General features: G+C 36.9%; 1 protein-coding gene across 1 annotated transcript in view; it reads left to right on the forward strand.

Moving 5' to 3' along the window:
* The window catches only part of LOC140154301 (uncharacterized), a 31,585-nt gene that overhangs the window by 2,654 nt on the left and 5,561 nt on the right, over positions 1 to 23,370 (forward strand). Inside the window, exons 3-15 of the mRNA XM_072176877.1 lie at positions 1,233 to 1,358; positions 2,523 to 2,612; positions 3,461 to 3,691; positions 4,951 to 5,073; positions 7,754 to 7,843; positions 8,284 to 8,514; positions 9,004 to 9,162; positions 10,393 to 10,487; positions 15,636 to 15,777; positions 17,446 to 17,608; positions 19,343 to 19,437; positions 21,923 to 22,064; positions 22,330 to 22,584. Of these exons, the coding sequence (XP_072032978.1) occupies positions 1,233 to 1,358; positions 2,523 to 2,612; positions 3,461 to 3,691; positions 4,951 to 5,073; positions 7,754 to 7,843; positions 8,284 to 8,514; positions 9,004 to 9,162; positions 10,393 to 10,487; positions 15,636 to 15,777; positions 17,446 to 17,608; positions 19,343 to 19,391 (1,499 nt within the window). The 3' untranslated portion in view covers positions 19,392 to 19,437; positions 21,923 to 22,064; positions 22,330 to 22,584. The remainder of the gene's footprint in view (positions 1 to 1,232; positions 1,359 to 2,522; positions 2,613 to 3,460; positions 3,692 to 4,950; positions 5,074 to 7,753; positions 7,844 to 8,283; positions 8,515 to 9,003; positions 9,163 to 10,392; positions 10,488 to 15,635; positions 15,778 to 17,445; positions 17,609 to 19,342; positions 19,438 to 21,922; positions 22,065 to 22,329; positions 22,585 to 23,370) is intronic.

The following is a 23,370-nucleotide window of genomic DNA, read 5'->3' on the forward strand; positions in this document are numbered from 1 at the left end:
AAGTTAATTCTTTCTTTCACCGGGAGCCAGTGGAGGGTATTCAACAAATCGGCAGAGCACCTGTCTCGCCCACATGCAAAGATCAGCCTGGCTGCCTTATTTTGGAGACGCTGCAGCCGTTTTAGGTCTATTTCACGGGCACCATACATGAGGGAGTTGGCATAATCTATGTGAGACAAGAGAAGTGCTCTGACGGCATGATGACACGCATCCTGACTGAGAAAATGTCGTATGCGCCATTAAGTTACAAATGTGAAAGTTGTACAAAGATTGCTAATATGGGAAGACATATGTTTGCTTTGATTAGGCCAAAGAAAGTAAAATTTATATCCGGTTGCAATATTTGGTTTTTGGTAGCAATTTTAACTTTTTTTATAATTATTAAAGTCACAGTGAAGTAAAATGATTTTGTCAAAAGCCCGTCCGATGGAGACACAAGAATCGTGACATAAGCACAATCATATAAGCTGAAATGGTTTGAGAGAATGTACTAGTCATTGGCGGCGCTACGAGGAGGGGGGGTGCAAGGGGCATTCCCCACAAAAATTCTTTCCCCAGTTCCCACAGTTTTGAGGCACCCTCCCCCCATTACGTAAATTTCCACTATTTGCGGCTTTTGTCGACTTTCCCCTCAGAAATTCACTTGCCCCCCCCTGCTCCCATGCCCACGAAACTAATTCCTGGTGCCCCCACTGGTACTAGTTAAACCAGAATGAAAACCATAGGAACATTAGTGAATGCCAAAGGAGGCATAATTTTATGCAGTCCACTTAGCTCGATCAGTAAGATTCTAGAATCTGGTGAGTAATGATAGTTCATGTAGTTATTAGAGCACTGCCAATTTCTGGTCTTGCGAAAACAAATGAGCTATATTGAAATTCACTTGGACAAAACCAGTCTATCCGTATGAAATTCAAGGAGCTGATCCTGGCTGCAATGTTTATATAGGTAGGTTAGGGCTTGCGCTGATCTCAAATTGCGCATCCCTGGACTGATTTATGGAATGATTTGACCACCTTGCAGACCAGCGGCTTGTTTGTTAAGTGTGCGGCCTTGGGGGTTTGGCAGCGCATTATAAAAGTAAAGATCCTCACCCTGATGTTGGGGCACAGCAGAGGGCGATCATTAAATTCATGGAGTTATAATAGTTATTGCAAACAGAACATAAAGTTCCATGTATTTCATATTTAATCTCATCATTTTTTGAAATTTTGCATTGAATCTTTGAACAGAGATCTCTCTAAAAGGCAAACCAACGCAGCAGAGCAGTACGTACGATCAGAAAATGTCCCCCTCGAGTAATGCTGTAGATGGCAGAACGAAAGGCAACTATGGAGCAAAATCATGTTCACATACAAGTAAGTATTGCGGCAGAAACATATTATTTTCATTTATAAATTGAATGATAGTAGCATTAAGTATACTCAAATGTAGAGATAGAAATCATCGCACAAATGATATTGAGGATGGTCATTACACTTTTTAGAATAGACGGATAACAAAATGGATCGAGTACGCCAGTGCGATGTTTTCCCTTCGATAGCTGGCTGTCGAATACGAAGATTCGACGTCATTCGGGATTGATGAGAGAAAGACCGAGGAGCGATATATTTAAATAATTTATTTTCAAAAGAAAATAGCGCCATAAAAAGAGCAATACCGGATCGAGTGGTTATAACAATGCTGGACCTAGAATGGTAACATCAAATTTTTTGGCAACCCAATTCATTGTGTCGGCAAGTATTCCATCATATGGAAAGGTTTCTATACAAAAACCATTCTCTTATAAACCATCATGCGCACAGTGTTTACCTCCATACACCTGAGCACACATTTTCGTCCAAGACCTCTCAAGCGAGCAGTGATTGTCTCCACTGATTGTCTACACGGTTGAGTGCATAGCATCGAAGAGCTGTGGTGCTTCTAGCTGAAAAATGGGCCTCTTTGATTGGTTTTTGTCAAAACCTCAAGTGTTCCCTTCTTCCAATCAGAACGTTTTTTTTTATATCAAACGAAAGCTAACACTTCCCCCTAAAAACACTCTTCGTCACTAGGTCAACAGAACACATCACAATTTAATAGTATAGCAAGGCGAATGTGGTAAATCTGTTGAAAACATCCTATCCAAGCACATTTTTTGACCAAAATGTAGGTTTTAAAAGTCAAAACCTCAAGTGTTCCTTACAATATTTTTCAAATTTTATGTCATTAAATGAAAAAGCACACTTATATTGTCCATATACTAGCGTCACTAGAATGAGCAAATTCTCTTTAAATTGCAAATCTTGTGCAAAAAGTTACTATTTTCGCCTGTATATGAACAGAATTTTTTTTAAATGGTTTTCGAGTGTCCCTGGACCTAGACCTACATGCTAGGATCATTCATGGTTGACCTAACAAAATAACTTTGAAATTGTTGGCTTCAATATCAGCTTTGACAGTTAAATTAGTTATTTTTACAGTCTAATTTGTGCATAGAGAGTCTGTGTAAACGTTTTGTTGCAATTACATCTTTTATACAGAGAACGACAAAAAAGCCTGGTGGAAGGTGGACATGGGCGGCAACAAATGTGTAGGAAAGGTGGACATATTTAACAGAGTTGATTGCTGCAGTGAGTATATTGCCATGTCTTTGTCGACTGTATATTATAGGATTGTGTCTGTTTTTAAAAGTATATCCGGGTTTTTATGTGGTTTCAGTTTGTTTTTAATGTGACAGCCATAGGCAAACCGTGACAGATTAGCGAAACAAAATATATAATGCACGCGATGTCCATGGGATGACAAAAGAGGAGCAGAGATTCAAAATACAAAGAAAGTATTTTATTATATCACCAATTCGCCATATCGTAAATTATCATTGATAATTTTAGAAATGAATCTAGAATCGTATGTTTAAAGCAAAAAGTAATATGACCTTAATGTTTATTTGACTTAAATGATGAAAATGTGTTTTAAAGAGTTTGCTCTCAGGTTAAATAATACTATTTGCCTATTACACAATTTTGAATGAAAAAAATTGTTAATTTCGTACGTAATTTTCTGAATTTTAAAACTCTCATTTAAAAACCAACAGTACCAAATAAAACTACATGATTTAGATGTCAAATGACAACATGAGAGCTGTTAAACTGAGACCTTTTCTTGTTTTAATGCACTAAACTCTACCTTAAAATGGCAGCGCGCCCTCAGCAAGTGAGAGTTATGATATCATGGGATAAATTTGGACAATATTTCAACAAAATCAAGGCGTAAAACCTTCCGGCATATATTTTGCTATATAACCTGGTATTTTCACTGATTTTAAAGCGTTTTTTGGTCTGCACTACATATAAATTATTCCTCGCCTTATTTCTTTGCAGAGCCCAAACCTATTTAGTGGTATGTAGCCCTCAGACACAATCACCCGTTGAAACCCTTAACTTATAATAAGGTAGAATAATTTTTTTTTTCATATCAGAGGAACGCCTTCGTGGAGCCGTTGTTCGTGTTGGAAACAATAAAGACCACAACAAGAACGCAAAATGTGGTATAGTGACCGACGCAATGATTAAAGCTAAACAAAAAATCTCAATCAACTGTGACCTGCGAGGGAAATACATTAGTATTGCTCTTGAACGGCAAGACTATCTGCAGATTTGCGAAGTTAAAGCATACACTGGAAAGTGTGGTAACACTGGTGGTAACACTGGTAAGTTGCTACAATTTTCTTGAATCTGTATCATTAAACATTACTTTAAAAGACTCTATTGTTCGAATTCTGACCTGATCTTGAAAATTTCCGCCGTATACAAGCCCGACAGATTATATCTGGAATTATAACCGATCGTATTGAATGTGATATTGCACTAAATACTTCCCCTATAACATTAATTAGAACTTGAACTCAATGTTATTGGTGAACATGTGGGCTAGGTAATCAGTCGTGAACAATGAAAGTTCATACTCATGCATGTTAGGGATTTCCATGTTATCAATCATACTAAAAAATCGTGTTTATTGTACATCTATCTGTTAGAATTCAATGTTTTTAATCTATAGATTAATCTATCATCCAGACGGAGTGATGCAGCAGAATTTGACACTTACTAGATTTAGCTACATTTCAACCGAGCTCTTAATAATTTGCTAAAGATTCACGTACAAACTCAAAGTTTACACAAAATAAATTTAACCATTACATTCCAGTCAAGCTCTGTCTGCGGATATTATTAGCGCCCTCTAGCAAGGTTACGACATCATTTTAATAACAATAAGCTATTTACATAAAGAATTAGACGCATGCTAATTAGAGATTGTCACATCCTGATTCTATTATCCTTGACCGCATCCAGATTTGTGTGACCTTTTGATTGACCGTCAATGCTGTTTCGATACCGTAATATCAATGAACAACCAGTGGCGGCGCTATGAGGGGGGGGGCAGGGGTATTTTCCCCAAATATTTGTTTTGCCCCCCCACGTTTGAGGCAAAGCCCCTAAAATCACGTAAATTGCCACTTTTTGCGGCAAGTCCCCCCCCCCCCCTGAAATTAACTTTTCCCCCCATGCCCCACCCGAAAAAAATTCCTGGAGCCGCCACTGTGAATCACAATTAATGCTACAATCTGTTTGGTCAATACATTTATACATACAAAGATTAGATGTTCTCACAATAATATTAACAAAAATCAATTAATTGATATTTTATAAATAATAATGATCGACCAAGCATCGATTGTCGATCAAAAGATCGAATGAATTTTGGTTCAATTTCCTAACAACAGCATAAAAATTATGGTTTGATTACGCTATAAAGAATATGATGTATAATATTTCAGGTCCAGGATGTGAAGGCAATTATACACTCTGTCTAGGGCAAGGGTAACTGTTACAAACATAACTTAAATGTACACGTATTTTATATTTAATCTTATCATTTTGTGAATTTTTGCATTGAATCGTTGACCAGCGATCTCTCTAAAAGGCAAAAAAACACAGCAGAGCAGTGTGTACGATAAGAGGGGGACCTCGAGTAATGCCGTTGATGGCGAAACGAAAGGCAACTATGGAGAAAAATCATGTACGCATACAAGTAAGTATTGCGGCAGAAATACATTTTATTTATATATAACTTGAATGATAGTAGCATTAAGTATACTCAAATGTTGAGATAGAAAATATATCGCGCAAATATTAGATATTGAGGATGGTCATGACACTTTATAGACTTATTTAAAAAAAAAGAAAAAGTCGATTTAATTATTGCCCTTAATATTTCCTCAACCCTCGTTTACCAGAGACATTTTTATAACACGTCTACCCGGGGGTTATACTACGCCTGAATTTTGTATACTAAACGTATTATAGCGTTGTTTGTAATACCAACGTATATAGCAATGGGTCTTATCTGAATGTTGATAATGTTGATACCAAAATAAGAACAACCAGATTATGAAGAGGCCCATTCCATGTCAAGTCAGGGATGTGCACCGCAGCACCTCTTCAATTTTTTTCTTTTTCTGTGTGGTGGTAGATATTGATGAGAAAGTAAAATCCCGAAAATTTGAGCTTCATACTCCATTTCGTTTTCCCGTGGCATCAATTTGAAATTTAGAGGGTCAGCGTAAAAATGTGTCGCAACGCGAAAGACGATGTTTGGAGGTCCATAAATGTATAAAGGGAACCATTTACAACTTTGAAAAGTATGTATCCTGGGGTACTTATTTGTGTAGAATTCAAATCTGGCATCAGAAAACTTGTAACTCCTTTACTTTAAAAGATATAGGGCCCTCAAAATGCAACTTCGTCCATCCGGGACCAACTTTGGGGTCAAAACTCCAAAAGTAAAAATAATTTTACTGTCCATTTTTTTTGCCAGTCAGAGCCCTTTGGTAGGACATTACTCTTAACCAATATTGAGCCTATTAGAATATTTTTAGCTGAGATATTACCCATACAAAACCCCAATTGTACATTTTTTGTACATTTTGACCCCCCTGAAAACCAATGTCAGGCATCTTGATCCACCATAAACTTCAGGTATGTTGAAAATATGTCCGTGGACAACATTTCTGAAAGATATTGGCTTTGGGACTCGATGGCTTCAACACATCAGTAAGGTTTGCATTCTCCATAGAGTTGTACATAAGTCATTATACATGCGAAATCAAAAATGTGTACAACTGTATGGAGAATGCAAACCTTACTGATGTGTTGAAGCCATCGAGTCCCAAAGCCAATATCTCTCAGAAATGTTGTCCAAGGACATATCTTCAACATACCTGAAGTTGATGGTGGGGCAAAATGTCTGACATTGGTTTTCAGGGGGGTCAAAATGTACAAAAAATGTACAATTGGGGTTTTGCATGGGTAATATCTCAGCTAAAAGTATTCTAATAGGCTCAATATTGGATAAGAGTAATGTCCTACTAAAGGGCTCTGACTGACAAAAAAATGGACAAAAAATTTATTTTTACTTTTGGAGTTTTGACCCCCCAAAGTTGGTCCTGGATGGACGAAGTTGCATTTTGAGGGCCCTATATCTTTTAAAGTAAAGGAGTTACAAGTTTTCTGATGCCAGATTTGAATTCTACACAAATAAGTACCCCAGAATACATACTTTTCAAAGTTGTAAATGGTTCACTTTGTACATTTATGGACCTCCAAACGTTGTCTTTCGCGTTGCGACACATTTTTACGCTGACCCCCCCTAAATTTCAAATTGATGCCACAGGAAAACGAAATGGAGTATGAAGCTCAAATTTTCGGAATTTTACTTTCTCATCAATATCTACCACCACACAGAAAAAAGAAAAAAAATTGAAGAGGTGCTGCGGTGCACATCCCTGGAGTTGACATGGAATGGGTCAAGAGTTTGTTTCCAAAAGGCGCTAAATCCAATAGCCGCCTTGTTTCACTTTTTCCTGGTATATATTTTAAACATTTTAAAGCTTTAATAAAATTGAACGATTGAAATGGATGTGTTTGTAACTCTAGTTAATTTTAACATAATTTTGTCCCCTTTAGCTCCTTTTGGAACAAAAAGCATTTTTAATTTATTATTTTCTTCTTCACACGTGGTAGGCTTACGCGATTTGCGATTATTGTTATAACTATTCCAGTGGTCCAATGTTATTAGATTGGCAAGGTTATTGCTGCAATATTTCAAATGAATTTTACACAAAGCCGCCGGTGGAGTTAGCGCCTTTTGGAGCCAAACTCTTCATAATTATTATCAGGTCCTTGCAACTCCAATACCACCCAATACCAGGAGGATGAGAGTTGATAAGAGCAATGCCGGGTCTATTGGCCCGGGTCGAATGGTTACAATAATTTTGCACTTTTGGGGTTTAAGTAACAAAATATGAGGTTAATTATGTCAGAATACCACATACAGGGGTCAACATTTGGGGGATGATTGTATTGACCACCCGGCAAAATATTGAGGAACGTTTTCTCCCCCATCCCCCCGGGATCTAGGCCATACGCCTATGGTTTGAGCGTGCTAGAAGAAAATCTGACGGGGGGATGCAACAAGCCCCGTCAAGTAAATCAGGGTTAAACAATCCAACAATTATATATGTTACATTTTTTTTAGAATACAAAAAGGGCAAGGACTTGTTACTTTGCAATAGTTCATCATGTGGAATTCTTTGACTTCCATCTGTGGCTTCAATATCAGCTTTGACAGTTAAATTGGTTATTTTTACAGTCTGATTTGTGAATAAAAAGACCCGTGTAAACATTTTGTTACGATTACATCTTTTATACAGAGAACGACGATAAAGCTTGGTGGAAGGTGGACATGGGCGGCAACAAATGTGTAGGAAAGGTGGACATATTTAACAGGGTTGATTGCTGCAGTGAGTATATTGTCATGTCGTTGTGTCTGTTTTTAAAAGTAGTTTTTAAAAACCAACAGTACCAGATAAAACTACATGATTTAGATGCCAAATGATAAAAAAAATTGAACATGAGAGCTGTTAAACTGAGACTTTTTCTTGTTTGAATGTTATGATGTCATGGGATAAATTTGGATAATATTTCAACAAAATGTCAACTAATGAAAGAAAACAACAAATTGTAATACATACCATTTTGAGGCATATATTGTGCTATATCAACCTGGTATTTTCACTGATTTTAAAGCAGTTTTTTGGTCTGCACTACAGATAGTTCCTCGCCTTATTTCTTTGCAGAGCTCAAACTTATTTAGTGGTATGTAACCCTCAGACACAATCACCCGTTGAAACCCTTAACTTATGTAAGGTAGAATAATTTTTTATTATTTTTTTTATATCAGAGGAACGCCTTCGTGGAGCCGTTATTCGTGTTGGAAACAATAAAGACCACAAAAAGAACGCTAAATGTGGTGAAGTGACCGACGCAATGATTAAAGCTAATCAAAAAATCTCAATCAACTGTGATCTGCGAGGGAAATACATTAGTATTGCTCTTAAACGGAAAGACTATCTGCAGATTTGCGAAGTTAAAGCATACACTGGAAAATGTGGTAACACCGGTGGTAACACTGGTAAGTTGCTACAATTTTCTTGAATCTGTTTTATTTACTTTTGCCAAAGTTACTTTAAAAAGGACCTATTATTCCTACTCTGATCTGATATGAAAAATATTTCCGCCGTATACAAGCATACGGCCCGACAGATTTTATTAAATGTGATACTAAAAAGTGCTGAATCGAATATTTTTGTGATTTTAATGCTACGCTACGATTAGTTCCGTCAAAATGACCGTCAATTCTCGTTCGATATTTTATACCAATGAACAATCGACTAACGAATCACAATTAATGGTACAGTCTCTGTTTGGTCAATACATTACATACAAAGATTAAATGTTTTGCAATTAAAAAGAGTCAATTAATTGATATTTCATTGATAATAATGATCGACCAAGCATCGATGGTCGATCGAAAGATCGAATGAATTTTGGTTCCATTGCCTGACAACTAAAAGCCTATGGTTTGATTACGCTATAAACAATGTGATATATAACATTTCAGGTCCAGGATGTGGAGGCAATTTCCCTCTGTCACATGGAGGTAACTGTTACTACCTTGGTACGAAAGAGATCAAATTCGATGAAGCCGAGAAGAAGTGTAAAGATAAAGGAGGTCACTTAACTAGCATTCTGGACGAATCAGAAAATAAATGGATCACTGGTAAGCATTTTCAAGATAATTCTAAAAGAAGTACGATAAAGCCATATCAAGAGGGTGACACTGAATTCACAGCTGGTCTTTTGACGCATTTGTTGTTTAATTGCTTTTTACAAAATCTACTAATTATCATTCACCATTACTCCTAGGTAGGTTAAAAAATGGTTCTATTCTTGATGATTTTCGCATTCTGTTTTTAGGAAGACATAGCTATCATGATTATGTCAGTGTTGATTGGTAAATACCAGTTGGTAAATATGGTAAATAGTGGTATTAACTACTATACCCATTGCCGTCGAGGGATTTTTTTACTGAAATAAAATATATCAAAATACTGGGAAATGCAATATAATTCGTATGCAATTTTTCTTGAAAGTTACTACATGAATATGCTAATATTGGCATAAGATGCAGGGGGGCCTGTAAAGTCCACTTTTTACATCGAAGCCAAATTTTTCGCAAAAATACACACCTGGTAAATATTTATTTTCTCTAATTTGAAGGCAAAAATAAATTAAATTGCCCACCCAGTATCGTTTTTTACCTCCCTGTTTTCAAGATTCGGTTCTAATTTCAGTTTTGGTCACGTTTTTTCCATTTGTCGTTGCAAAACTTTTGGCGGAAGTTGTTATTGGTAATTTGCTGTACCCTCTGTCTTTAAATGAAAAAAACAATCGGATACCGTGTTAGTTTATTCGTCATATGAGGTTCAATAGTAAAAGTCTTATTAATAATGAGATGGATCTTGATTTATTGATTAAATAATTATAATTATTGATTAAATGGATGGTTGTCTTGATTTATTGAGGCTAATCGATTACTGCTCAGACAATTTGCGCCTTTTCCGATCCTTTTATTAATCATATTCAATACGAGAGACAAGGCAGACATGATGTAAGAAAGTTTAGTTTTAGAGGCAGGAGTAAACCGAAAAAAAAACCCGAGAAAAGCAGCAATGGGAGTATATAGTATGGACTGGACGCCAAATGCATAATTATAAAGTCGTATGAGACCGGTCGGCGCTATGCTCCCCGAGTGCAAGGCATTACAAAGTTTCAATTATGCAAAATAAAAAATATGGCATTATCTCCGTTTTTGTGAATCACACCAGATATGGCCAGGCCAGGTGAGGGCCCACACTTAATTTACACGAAGAATACACCCATTGTTTTGGTAAAATTAAGGAAAGTTGATTTCAATAAAATCACAATTTTTGGCAATTATTCTTCACAGAGCAAGCCGTTGACGCAAGGAAGTCTCTCTGGATTGGTTTCCACGATAAACACAGCGAAGGGACTCATAACTACGTATGGTTTGATGGGTCAACCGTGAGTGTCAAGAATTTAAAACAAATTTTTTTTCATATTATTTAGCATACGGTATTTTTTGATATAATAGAGAGATGCGTCCTGCGCGAACCGTGCTAGTCTCGGTTCAAAGCTGGATTGTGCTCCTTTGTCACTAAAGAGTACACGGCGGCTGGGATTGAGACTAACGTCTGATCTGGTCACAAGAGGGCGACAAACTTAAAATTGGGTGGGTCTTATGCATATATTAATAAACATATAGATTGGAATATTCCATGCCTGTGCCCTCTAAGCTGACGCCGATACAACGTTCAGACCTGGCACTCTACACTTATTTCTATTTGAGCGCTACACTATCGTATGTGGCACATACGATAGCGTTGCACTATACACTCAATTGAATACATGAATACAAAAGCCACCTAAGTCCATAGGAAGTGATTTTGAGAGAAAAACCTGTGTATCATTTTAATTCCTTCAGTTAGATTTACCTGGTCAATATGGTAAGTTGTACGTGCAAATGAGTGGATTAACCTGTATTGGGTATGACGATTAGCATTTCAGGGACTTCGTGGGGTTCATTTTAAATTTTGGACTTAGGTGGTTTTTGAATCATATACAAAGACAACAATGTTAGAATGAGATTACCACTAGTAAGATAATACAAAATAAAGCACACAGGTATGTATAATGTTGATAAGCATTCTGCCATGTAATATAAACCACACACTTTCCTTTATTAAACCCATTTTTGTTCAAAAGTCACTCTCTAGCAATGAATGTGTTACAAGTGGACTTTTATACATAATGGATTTCAATCAATCAATAGAGGGCACGGTGGCTCAGTGGTTACGGCCTTGGACTCATAATCTGAGAGCTTGCTCGACGTGCGTGGGTTCGATTCCCCGTCCCACCACCGTGTTGCGCCCTTGGGCAAGGCGCTTTGCCTCGCTTGCCTCACCCCACCCAGGTGCAATGGGAAGCTGTTAGGGGTAGTCACAGTCGTTGTACTGATGGACCCTGCGCCACTTGTAGGCTGCAAACGTGGTTCCGACATATTCTAATGACGGCGGAATAAATGTAAAGCGCTTAGAGGCTGTTTACGGCATAAAGCGCTATATAAATGTCTACATTTATTTTATTTTATTTAATCAATGTGTTACAAGACTCAAATCATGGAATTGGGTGCTTCTTTCATACATGCTATTTTTCACATGCTTAATAGACACAGAGAATGAATTTGAGTTGTTCTTTCATACATATGACAGGCCTATGTATAGCAACAATTTCCCATGCTTAACTCAATTTGGCCAAAGTATGGACTTAGGTGGCTTTTGTATTCATATATTCAATTCTATTTGAGTGCTACACTATCGTATGTGGCACTTACGACATCTAAGTCAGTAAATAATTCATCTATTTATTAAGTTTAACACCATTTATATAGTTTATATTATTAAAATCAAATTGCTTTACATTTCCATGTCATTTTATGGCTACTTGGAAACAAACGGCTACGCAAAACACTAATATGCTCCTAAACTGTCCAAACTGCACTTACGATAGTGTAGCACTCTGGCGAAGTAGTTACTCGCCAGTTGCGCTTCAGAGCAAGTCCCAATATACTAGTTTAGTAAAGGCCCGGTCACACTATGACGGACGATAACCAACGAAAGGTGACGAACGTGAAAATCACAAAATGTTGACGGCAAAGCGACGACAAAAAGAGGAAAAACAAGATTCGCTGACGAGTGGGAACGACCTTCAGCGACAACACGACAGCAAGGGACGAAAGGCTGCTGCAGGAAACGGAGACTAGCAACCAAAACCGGACGTTGTCTGGGCGGCGAGTGACGATGTCTCAACGGAGCCTGACAACAAGCAACGAGGTCAGACGGCTGGCAGCGGATTTGCTTGCGGCAAGGAACGGCAGCTGACGGTGGATTGCGGCGATGATGATGCGGGCACGGTGGCGAAGCGGTACATGCTCTACCTCGCAATCGGAGTGTTGCGAGTACGACCCCCGGCGGTGCCATCGTGTTGTGCACTTGGGCAAGGCGCTTTACCTCACTTGCCTCTCTCTACCCAGGGGTGAAATGGGGAGCTGTTAGGAATATTGTCCATTAAGCGCCGCCCAAAGGTATGAGCATGCCTTAGGCATTGTATGGCAGCTGACATGTTCTAATGACAGCGGAATAAATGTAAAGCGCTTTGATACATGTGAAAGGTGCTGTATAAATATCAACATTTATTTATTTTATTTTATGACGTGACTCAGCGGCCGACATCAAAGCATGCGGGTTGTATAGTCCACTTTGGTGTTCCCACTCTTCACAACGTTCTGGTCATCCACTTAAAAATATCAATATCAATAATAATCAAAAAATTAATATTAACATCAATATCAATAATAATCAAAAATATTACACATATCAATAATAATTAAAAAAATTAACGTAAATATCAGTAATAGATCTTGTGTCATATACTGGGGTACCCAAAAAGGTGGTTTTGTTACATTTTGATGTGCAGCTTGGATTTCAAACCACTGTCTCTTGAGTATTCCTTCACTTAGAAGATTCAATCAGGTCTTAAATTGAGGCTAATTTATTCTATATTACTCATGTTTTTAACCTGTTTTAAAATTTTTAATATTTTCTTATGACGTTTGGCATGAAATGTGCCAAGGGTGGTTGAGGAATAGGAGGATTAGAAGGAGGAGGACTAGGAGGAGGGATTCGTATCGTAAATTTGATCTAAAACCCCCATTAAAAATTTGAATCTAGTAAAAAAATGTCTAAATGAACTCCCAGACATCTATACCAAGTAAATAAATACAGAAGGTCATTTAGAAGACTAATACTTGTTCAGAATGATTGTAAATGTGGAAAAAAGAGGTGGAGTTAAATCCCACCTACTTTGTGATTGTTTTTGCCCGCACTCTCTCATTTTTTAACCGATTTCCATAAAAACGGTGTCAAAATGCACAGGAGGATGAACCACTTCAAATGAGACGTGTAGGTAAAATGTTTGAAATATTTCATTTTTTTACTATGTAACACAAAGGTACCCCAAGTTCTGACACAGGACCAATAATCAAAAATAGTAAAATCAATATCAAAAATAATCCAAACTATTATATCAATATCAATAATAATAAAACATATTAACATCAATATATCAATAATGATCAAAAATATTATCATCAATATCAATAATAATCAAAATATTAATATCAGTATCAATAATAATCAAAAATATTAACATCAATATCAATAATAATAACATATCAATATCAATAATAATCAAAATTATTATATTTTTGATTATTATTGATATTAATGATAATGTTTTTGGTCATTATTGATATATAATAATTGATATTAATATTATTATTGATATTGATATAATAGTTTGGATTATTATTGATATTGATATTTTTTTATTATTATTATTGATATGTGTAATATTTTTGATTATTATTGATATTGATGTTAATATTTTTTGATTATTATTGATATAGATATTAATAGTTTGGATTATTATTTATATTGATTTTAATATTTTTGATTATTGTTCATATCGATGCTAATGTTTTTGATTATCATTGATATTGATATTTTTGAGTGGATGATCAGAACGTTGTGAAGAGTGAAAACGCCAAAGTGGACTATACGACCCGCACACACACAGGCTTTGATGTCGGCCGCTGAGTCACGTCATCATCGCCGCAATCCACCGTCAGCTGCCGTTCCTTGCCGCAAGAAAATCCGCTGCCAGCCGTCCGACCTCGTTGCTTGTTGTCGGGCTCCGTCGAGACATCGTCACTCGCCGCCCAGACAACGCCCGGTTTTGGTCGCAAGTCTCCATTTCCTGCTGCAGCCTTTCGTCCCTTGCCGTCGTGTTGTCGCTGAATGTCGTTCCCACTCGTCATCGAATCTTGTTTTTCCTCTTTTTCACGTCGCTTTGCCGTCAACATTTTGTGATTTTCACGTTCGTCACCTTTCGTTGCTTATCGTCCGTCATAGTGTGACCGGGCCTTAAAGAAGTAAGATACTAAACTAGTAAGTTACGCGGATTTGGTGCACTCAGCGGCATGGTGACGACAGTGTGTATCGCTCATCACACGCGCGAAGTTTCTTGTTGTGTACGCTCGCGCTATTTTTGAGTTCGCCCACGCAAACCTGACTTAGCGTCGACCCCAATAGGCTATATGCCTACATCCCGCGGTATGGTCTTATGTCTACTTCAATTGAGCATGCTTTTGATTATAACCAACATTGGTAATTTTGAACTCTGAATTCACCCAACCTGTGTAAATACCATATTGACAAGTTTGACCATCCATGTATTCAACTGTATTTTGCCCAACTTCAAGAATCTTAACCAGTATTGGACATTTTTTAACCAACTGTTTTCTGCCCATTCATTTTTATCCAATGTTCTGAGAGTGTATGGCTTTTGCTGAAACTGTCTTATCCGCCGCTATGTGATTATTATTACTAAGCCTTAACGTGCGAACAGTTAACTGATATTACCAATCACCGTCAATGGGTACGGTTTTATTAGACCGACGTCTATTAATATTGAACATTATTAATGCAGGACAGAGATCACATTTTCGCATAACTTTAATAGGGTTTTAAGAATCACGCATCACACACTAGCATAATTAAACATGAAATCACAATGGAAACATAACATGTTTAGGCAGATAAATCAGAGAAAAAAACTCCGGACATACCTGCCTGTGTGGGTACTTGAACCATAGACCTCTCGCTTGCGGGTGAGCGCTCTAACCACTAACACAGACTGTCCCTTTTAAACAGGACTCAAGTCTGGCACATATGGATATGAGCAGTCACTTTACACCAGACTGTCGAGGGTTGACAAACAGAAGGCCTTAACTCACAAAGGAATCCTTTGTGAGTTACGGCCTTCTGTTGTCAACCCTCGCAGTGTACGAGATAAATTATTGATGCTTACTCACCAAACTGATATAATCATACAAACAAGGGAAGAAGCTTACGCATCATACACTGAAACATACAAACATTAAAACATTGCAAACTAGCATAGGAAATTAATTAATGATGCGTAATCGTATTCTTAATATGTCAATATAGCCTACGACACATTGTTTCTAACTTTCCTTATTTTTTGCTATAGTACGATTATCAAAACTGGGCACGCGGTGAACCAAACAACTTGGGTGATGAAGACTGTACTCATATTTACAATAATGGCGGGCAAGTTGGCAAATGGAACGACTTGAGTTGCAATGCGAAGAAAGGTTACATGTGCAAGGAAGGTAATTCAAATATAGATATATTAATTGTTTAATCATGCATCGTGTCTTTTTCATCAATCGGAAATCTGTCAATAGGCAGGTTTGGGTAGATGCTAGCAACCAACCTGTTTTGGTTAATTCGGGTATGCTGAAAAAAAAAACCCATCAAATTATTAGTCTGAGCCTAGGGCTCACGAAAATGTAATATTTGCGTGCGTAAGACATATACAGACTTGACAAATATTAATATTTATTGGGGTGTGTCGGGAGATGATGTCAAATCATTTTTGATAGATAATGTGCTTTCCATTCGTTAACATTATGGTGCTCATAATGTAGTGAATAAGCCTAAAATGGCGGATTTAATGAGACTGAATCTAAGTTTTGTGTGGGGTAAAATTTACTGAACATTGTTCTGATATTATCAAATTCATTGAAGTTGATATGAGGTGATATGTACTGAACCTAAATACCAATAAGTGTTGATCAGAAATGAAATACACTTGTAATGTATCAATTTTGAATGTGGGCGGAGCGTTTGAAAAAATGACTCTTAAAAGTGGTATATACTCAGAAATTTGAATGTCCCTCTGGGGCCAAATATTATAAACGTACTGTACACAATAATAGCTTAAGTTCATTTGACAACAGTAATCTGAGTACGTACCCCTTTTAAGAGCCATAATATAAGCTCCTCCCATTTGCAAAACAATTGGTAAATTGCAAGTGCATTTCAGCTCTGACGAATGTCAATTACTGACGAAGTTTAGGAAATATCATATCAAACTCCAATAAATTTGATAATAACAGAACAATGTTGCATAAAGTCCTTAATTGTGTCCCCTAAAGCTCAAATTCAGCCTCTTTTCAATCCGCCATTTTAGGCGAATACACTGCATTATGAGCACCATATTGTAAACTCATGGAAAGAAGATTTTCTATCAAACTACATTTTACACCATCTCCTGACACACCCCAATTAATATTTAGCCCGTGCGGATTATGCAGATCCCTTCCAGACGAGTCTTGTCAATTCGTGAAGAAATATCCCATACTTAAATGTCAAGTCTGTAGTTACTAAGTCATGGTGAATTTGCATGTTGTACAGGTGAAAAATTATAGGTTTTTTTTCGTTAAAAGAAGCCGCAAATTATTCGTCAAGCTCAAGGGACCCAGGAAAAGAATACTTTTCACTCTCTGCGATGTGAAGTTCAGAAGATAGATGATACAAAGCCATTGAATCCTATTGAATCCTACAGATCTTTTAACTCTTTGATGTGTAACGTAACATACTTTTGTACAAACTAGACATCGCAGAAAGTGCAATTTTTCGTTTTCTGAAGCCTCTAATCTAGACGAACAATTTACAACAATTATTTGCGCCCTTAACTCTATGTCGTAAGCGCACAAACTTTACATTTCTGGAATCCGTAGGCCCAGACGAATAATTTTACATGTTCGAAAGTGTGATTGTAATAAAATCAATTTTTGATCCCTATATAAGTTCATGTAGGTCATTTTGGGGTCTTTTGAGGGTCACGGTCTCAAAATGCTGCTTGGCAGACAACGGATTCATACCTAGCGTATTCGTTATAACAAAAAATATGCTAGTTGCCAGCTTTTACGTAAACGATATTAAACGCGATCACTCAAAAAGTCTATAACACGTATGACCTTTTACATTATTAGCAAATTCGAAATGCGGAGACAAATTCCCTCTATCATACGGCGGTAACTGCTACTATCTGAACAAGGCTAAGAAAACATCCGATGAAGCAGAAAAAAGACTGCAAAGCTCGAGGTGGTCACTTAACCAGTATTCAAAACGGAAAGGAAAACGACTGGATTGCTCGTAAGTATTTTCCACATTTAGGTCATGATAGTATGCCTTTCCGATATATGTTCACACCAACAGTGCGATGTAATTGAAAATTTAACGCGGCTGTGTACTCAAGACGTTGTTTCTTTCGCAAAATTGAGCTTTTTTGATATTTGTTACTTTGTTATGTTTTTTATAAATACAAGGAAAGAAAATCCAGATTTATAAACTCCAACTGCGCTATTTTATGGATTTTATTTCACTATTTCATTCGTGTTTGCAATTTTAAAAGAGAGAAAATATTTGTTGTATCAGCGGGGTGACACGCGCGCAACAACGCATCGCGCTGCGTATCGCGCAATTTGTTAACGCACAGATACGCTACGCATACGCGACGCTTATCTGCATGCGTGGCGCATCCTTTGGAAACACTAATTTCAAGTGGTCAAATGGCTCCGTTTTAGCTGATAAAATGTGGGTTTTTTCAAGTTCTATTCCTCGATTTGAATATCAAGTTATGAATGGATTTCGCTCAAACTTCTCAACGGGCTGTGGATTTACCCGATGTTCACATAATATAAGGTAGAAAAACGAAAACTGCCGCATTATCCTGTGAGATTCGATGAAAGGGCAAAATGTGACCACTTTAAACTTTAACGGCCATTATTTCAATGTTCATTTTCTCGGTAAAATGACGATTTAGGTACACGATAACTCAATAAATACAGCATCTATAGGAGGTAAGCAATTATGATCATCGTAAAAAGCATGATCGACTCAAGAAACTGTTTTCTCATTTTTTATATTTTGGTCTATTTCCGATTTTAGGCATCATTTTGTGCAAATAGGCGTTTGTGAATTTTAAAAGTTCAATTTGATGCCTTATATGGTCAATATCTCAAAAACTAAGGCCAATATCAAAAAATAAAAAAACCGTTTTGGAATGGAGCCTCAAGATTGAGCTAAAATCAAAATAAAATATTTTGGAAAGAGTGTTTTTTTGTTATGTTGTACCTTAACAAATATTGCCAAAAACTAACTTTTTTGTGATTTTTTTCATAATTGTTGTTTTTACCCCAAATCTGTATTTATATTAAGATTTATTGATGTCTTGCCTTTATAAAAATGTATACTTTTATATGTCTTGCGCGAATAATTACAAAGTTATTGCACTTTTACTACATGCATGTCTGAGAGTACACAGCCACCTTAAGGATACGACAGGTTTGGTCAAAATCTGCCTTCAAATTTTGTCAGGAAATAATCATAGACCATAATGCATCTGAAAGCTGATAGTCTAAGGATTTTTATTTTGGTAGTTATTTTTTAAACCTATAGCTCATACAAATATGCCCTTTACAAGTGTTTCAATTTTTGTTCAATTTACTGCTCACGGCAATTGCTGGGAAACAAGCCAGTGCATTATGGGGTAAACACTTCGTCGCGATTTCGGATACGTGTTACTAACAACCCTATGAAATAATGTACCGATTCATTCTATCCTTAAGTTTGCATATTCAATGAATTTAAGTCAAGTAGGATTATCCTATAAACACCCTACCCAGCAAACACAAAACGTTTTCGACGTCATTCGCAAAAGGTTATAAAAAGGTTGTCAGAAAACGATAACACCAACAATTTGCATTTTCGTTCAGATACAGAAGAGTTCATGTTCAATGTATTCATTATATATGTGTAAAACACTGAAAATTACTTTATAAAATAACAACAACATCAAAATATATCTCGATCCCAATCGATTTACAGGACAAGTCAAAGCAGCAGGCATGTACATTTGGATTGGGTTCCAAGATAAACATCTTGAAGGAAAACAACATTTCAAATGGACTGATGAATCTAGCGTGAGTTTATACAATTTAACTCCATGTTAAAATCTAATTACCCGCAGCCGTTAAATTTTCTTTCATTTGGCATGCTTGGTCCATGTTAACAAGAAGCATAACAGTGAGAATTGTGCTTCTGCCAGTCACTGTGGTCAAGCTTTCGTCAGATGTGGCTCTGACTTCGAATATAGACAGAATTAAAAAAGCAAGTCTTATTCCATCTGAAGGCGATTCGGATAGCAGGAGTTGTCTAGTTTTAGCCATTTTATCTGAAGCTGCAGTATACTTCTTAATATTATAATACACTAGCGGTCACCCGTCTTTCACAGTCACCGTCTTTTGTGGTACCGATATTTGATGTTATATTTAATGTGATTAGTGATGTGAGAGGATAGTATAATTTAGAATTACAATTGAGAATGTGAGGTGCAATTTCAGTGTTTGAGTTATTTTTTAACCTTGGGGTGGACACCGTGGCGTTTTAAAGTTGTGGCGCAATTTCACCTGATGTAGCGCAATTTGAATCGCAGTGTCAGAACAATACAATTTACTATTTTGTAGGACGCTTATGTTCAATATGGGCACAAATATTTCGCACAGGAACTGAATACCTGTGAGCTACTCCTGTATGAGTGAATCAATATCAGACATTATTATGTTTTGATGAATCCAAGTGTGTGAAAATATTGGATCCAACATATAATAATGATAAAATTGGATGCTTTACGCCCAATATTTATTGGTCTCGCTATGGGTTTTAAAATATTTTAAAACTCATAGCTCGACCCATAAATATGGGCTCAATCGATCCGATTTTATATCAAACCCCCTCCCAGGGTCTGAGCAGGGTTCATAATTAATTATTACACAGCCCCTTAGTTGAATAAATGTAGGCCTTCAAGACTTCCATATGCCTAGCCTTACCAGACCTGCACCTGAATTGTTGAAAAGCCACCCAATTTTTTTCCTTAACCATCTGTTTCTATGAGACTGGAAGATGTCGAAAGTCGTGGGGAAAATCTTCAAAAGTCACCCATTTGGGCAACCAAATTGCGGATTTGGCAACCTTGATTCATTTGGGTGATTTTAAGCCTTCAAAATTGTTAAATTGGACATTCTTTCAATGGTCCTTCAACACAAAGCATCAAACATTTAACTCTACTGTTGACAATAGGTTCTCCATAAAAACAGTCACCTTTTGAACACTGAATACACGCTGAATGTTGACAAATTAGTTGAGCAAACAATACATGTAAATTACTTTTGAGCTTCTCCTGTGTAATGGTACGAGTGACCCAAAAACAGACAAATCATAGGATCTGCGGGTGTTATGTTAAACAGCAATCCCAAGGTGAATAGTAGGTTGTGAATTAGTCTGAAAGGTCCTTTTAGTGCTTTTGAAACTAATCAACTTAATTTGACACCCTTGATGTAAACAAAAACACAATTTGATATTTTATTGGGGTGCGGACAACCAAATTCTTTGCATTACAACAATTTGTTTCCCGAAATAATGTAGGCCGTAAAAGATTTTAGCCTTACAATTTCGGCATCCTGCGTAATTTATAATAATGTTTTATTAAGGGTAGACGAGGCATTGTTGGTCGAAGCAACCTAAAATTCATTTTCATTATCTAGATCAATATATTATTTAAAAAAATAACACCTTCATGTTTTGCAAAAGTTCATTCTGCAAATCATATACTTTGCAAACTTGCTTAGTTTATTGTTGTTAATGAGTTATGTACGTTTTACAAAAGTGTTGTTGTTTCAGCCCTCTTTACAACGTAACTCCAGAACCACAGCACCTATAAAAGTATATCTGTGATATTTTGATTCTTCTACACACTCGCTATGAATTGAGCAATACAGTTTTTGCCAAAGCTCACTAGCATTCGTAATATGCTGTGAACTACCAAATCACAGCAGTTTAAAATAATTAATAACCTTAAAAGCCAATAATTGCATTTATGTTTCCAAAGGTCTTACGATTTTGAATTACGGCAAATTATATAAACATTAAAATTTAGGGTGTTTCTCCTACTCCCGAGCAAAATCATGCATACGGGGCAAATAATGATACTCTTTATATAAAACATTATTAAAACCCACACCAATCCTCTTGTGTGTCAGCTTTATATGTCTTAATATTTGAGTGACAACTCAGCTTAGTCATGCTCTGCTCCGACCCACCTTAAATTATTTAAAAAAACCACTTTTTTATTAAATTCTATAGGGTTACTGACTGTATGTATAATACTACGTATATAAATAGGGTGAATGATTTTATTCGATAGTATAACCTCCTTCAAGTTTGTCTTTTTGTACATCACTAGATTGGCTTTATGTTCCTGACAACACTCGATAACAATTTCCACGCATCACATTTATGTGATGTCCCCTTACGTAATACATCAAATTGTGCTTTTTTTCCCAAAATGTCATTTATAATAGACTAGTGCTTTTTCACACGGTGTCTTTCATTTCTTTATTTAAAATACAGAGCAATTACAAGAATTGGGCACCCGGTGAACCGAACGATCATGGCGCTGGGGAAGATTGTACGCATATGTACCCTAGTGGCAAAACTGGCAAATGGAACGATATCCAGTGTAGTCATAAGACCGGATACTTGTGCAAAAAAGGTAATGGAAATCGTCTTTGATAGTAAAATTTGAGATTAATGCTCGTTTCATACTGCCATGCTGCTTGCAGCTTTGATGACCGTCCTCAGAGCGGCAAGCCGAATATATTTGTCAAATATTGAATTATGAGTTCAATGGTAAGAATATTTGCATGAGGTGAAATATAGACTGTTCCATTCAACGAGGCTTTGCTGGGGCCTCCTCTAATACATGAAATGAAATGAAATAGCCATCGATTTAGGAATATTATTTATGTTTGTTTCAGCGAACGGTATGAAACCAACACCACCGAATGTGTATGCTCCGCACATGGTGACCCGCATTTTACAACTTGCGATGGAAGAAAATTTGACTACATGGGCAAATGTGTGTACGTGACTGCAGAGGTCTGTGGAAGCGAAAACCCAAGTTTAAAATCGAGGAAAAACATCAAGATTACGTACGTAATCCTAGAGCAGCCACAACCAAAGAGCTGTATGTTCACTTATTTGAACCGGATAAGGATGGGAAATATAAAGTCGTAAGTTCTTTTGAAATTTTTAGTACAGTTTGCATGTACTTAGTGTAAATACGTAGGGGAGAGCGGGGAGTGTTCGCCCTATTTTTTTCTGACCAGCCTAGCGATGTCAATTTTAAGGTTAGGGATGACCTGATTAGCCCATGTGAAAGCACGGCCACAATCCCAGAACTATAGGCCTTACAATAGCAACTTGCAACAGGATAGAGCAAACAAAAGAGTTTTGCAAAGTGGCGAAATTGCCCCATATTGGGGCAGGTTCGCCCATATGGGAGGTAAGTTCACCCTAATCACAAAAAAAGGTTTAAACATTGCATAACAATAACATATTCAATGCAAACATTTAGCAAGAGTATACAGGGCATTCATTCTCTTCTGAGGAGTCACTAAATTTGTTGCAGGGGTCGGGTCAGGGTAAAATGTAGGGGTCCAAAGTGAGCTTAAACGTATCATGTTTACAACTTCGGGGAGATTATGGATTAGGACATAAACGGTGGACATGAGTAATACTGATACAACATAACTTTAAAAAACATGCTTTTCAGTAGTTTTACCTTATGTTTAATGGTATAATTATCAATATTTTGCATAATACGCTGATGGGGCAGGTCCGCCCTCCAGTTTGGGGTAAGTCCGCCCGGGGAAGATATAGGGCGAACATGCCCCATCCTCAAAAGGGCGAACGTGCCCCTTGTGCACATTTTGTATTTTCTTCAGGGTATGCAAAATACAAACCGAATAAGGAGTTTATAACTGCATTAAATCTTTGACAAATCCCATATGTTCCCA

This window comes from Amphiura filiformis, chromosome 6 (genome assembly GCF_039555335.1).
Source record: "Amphiura filiformis chromosome 6, Afil_fr2py, whole genome shotgun sequence".
Lineage (NCBI taxonomy): Eukaryota > Metazoa > Echinodermata > Ophiuroidea > Amphilepidida > Amphiuridae > Amphiura > Amphiura filiformis.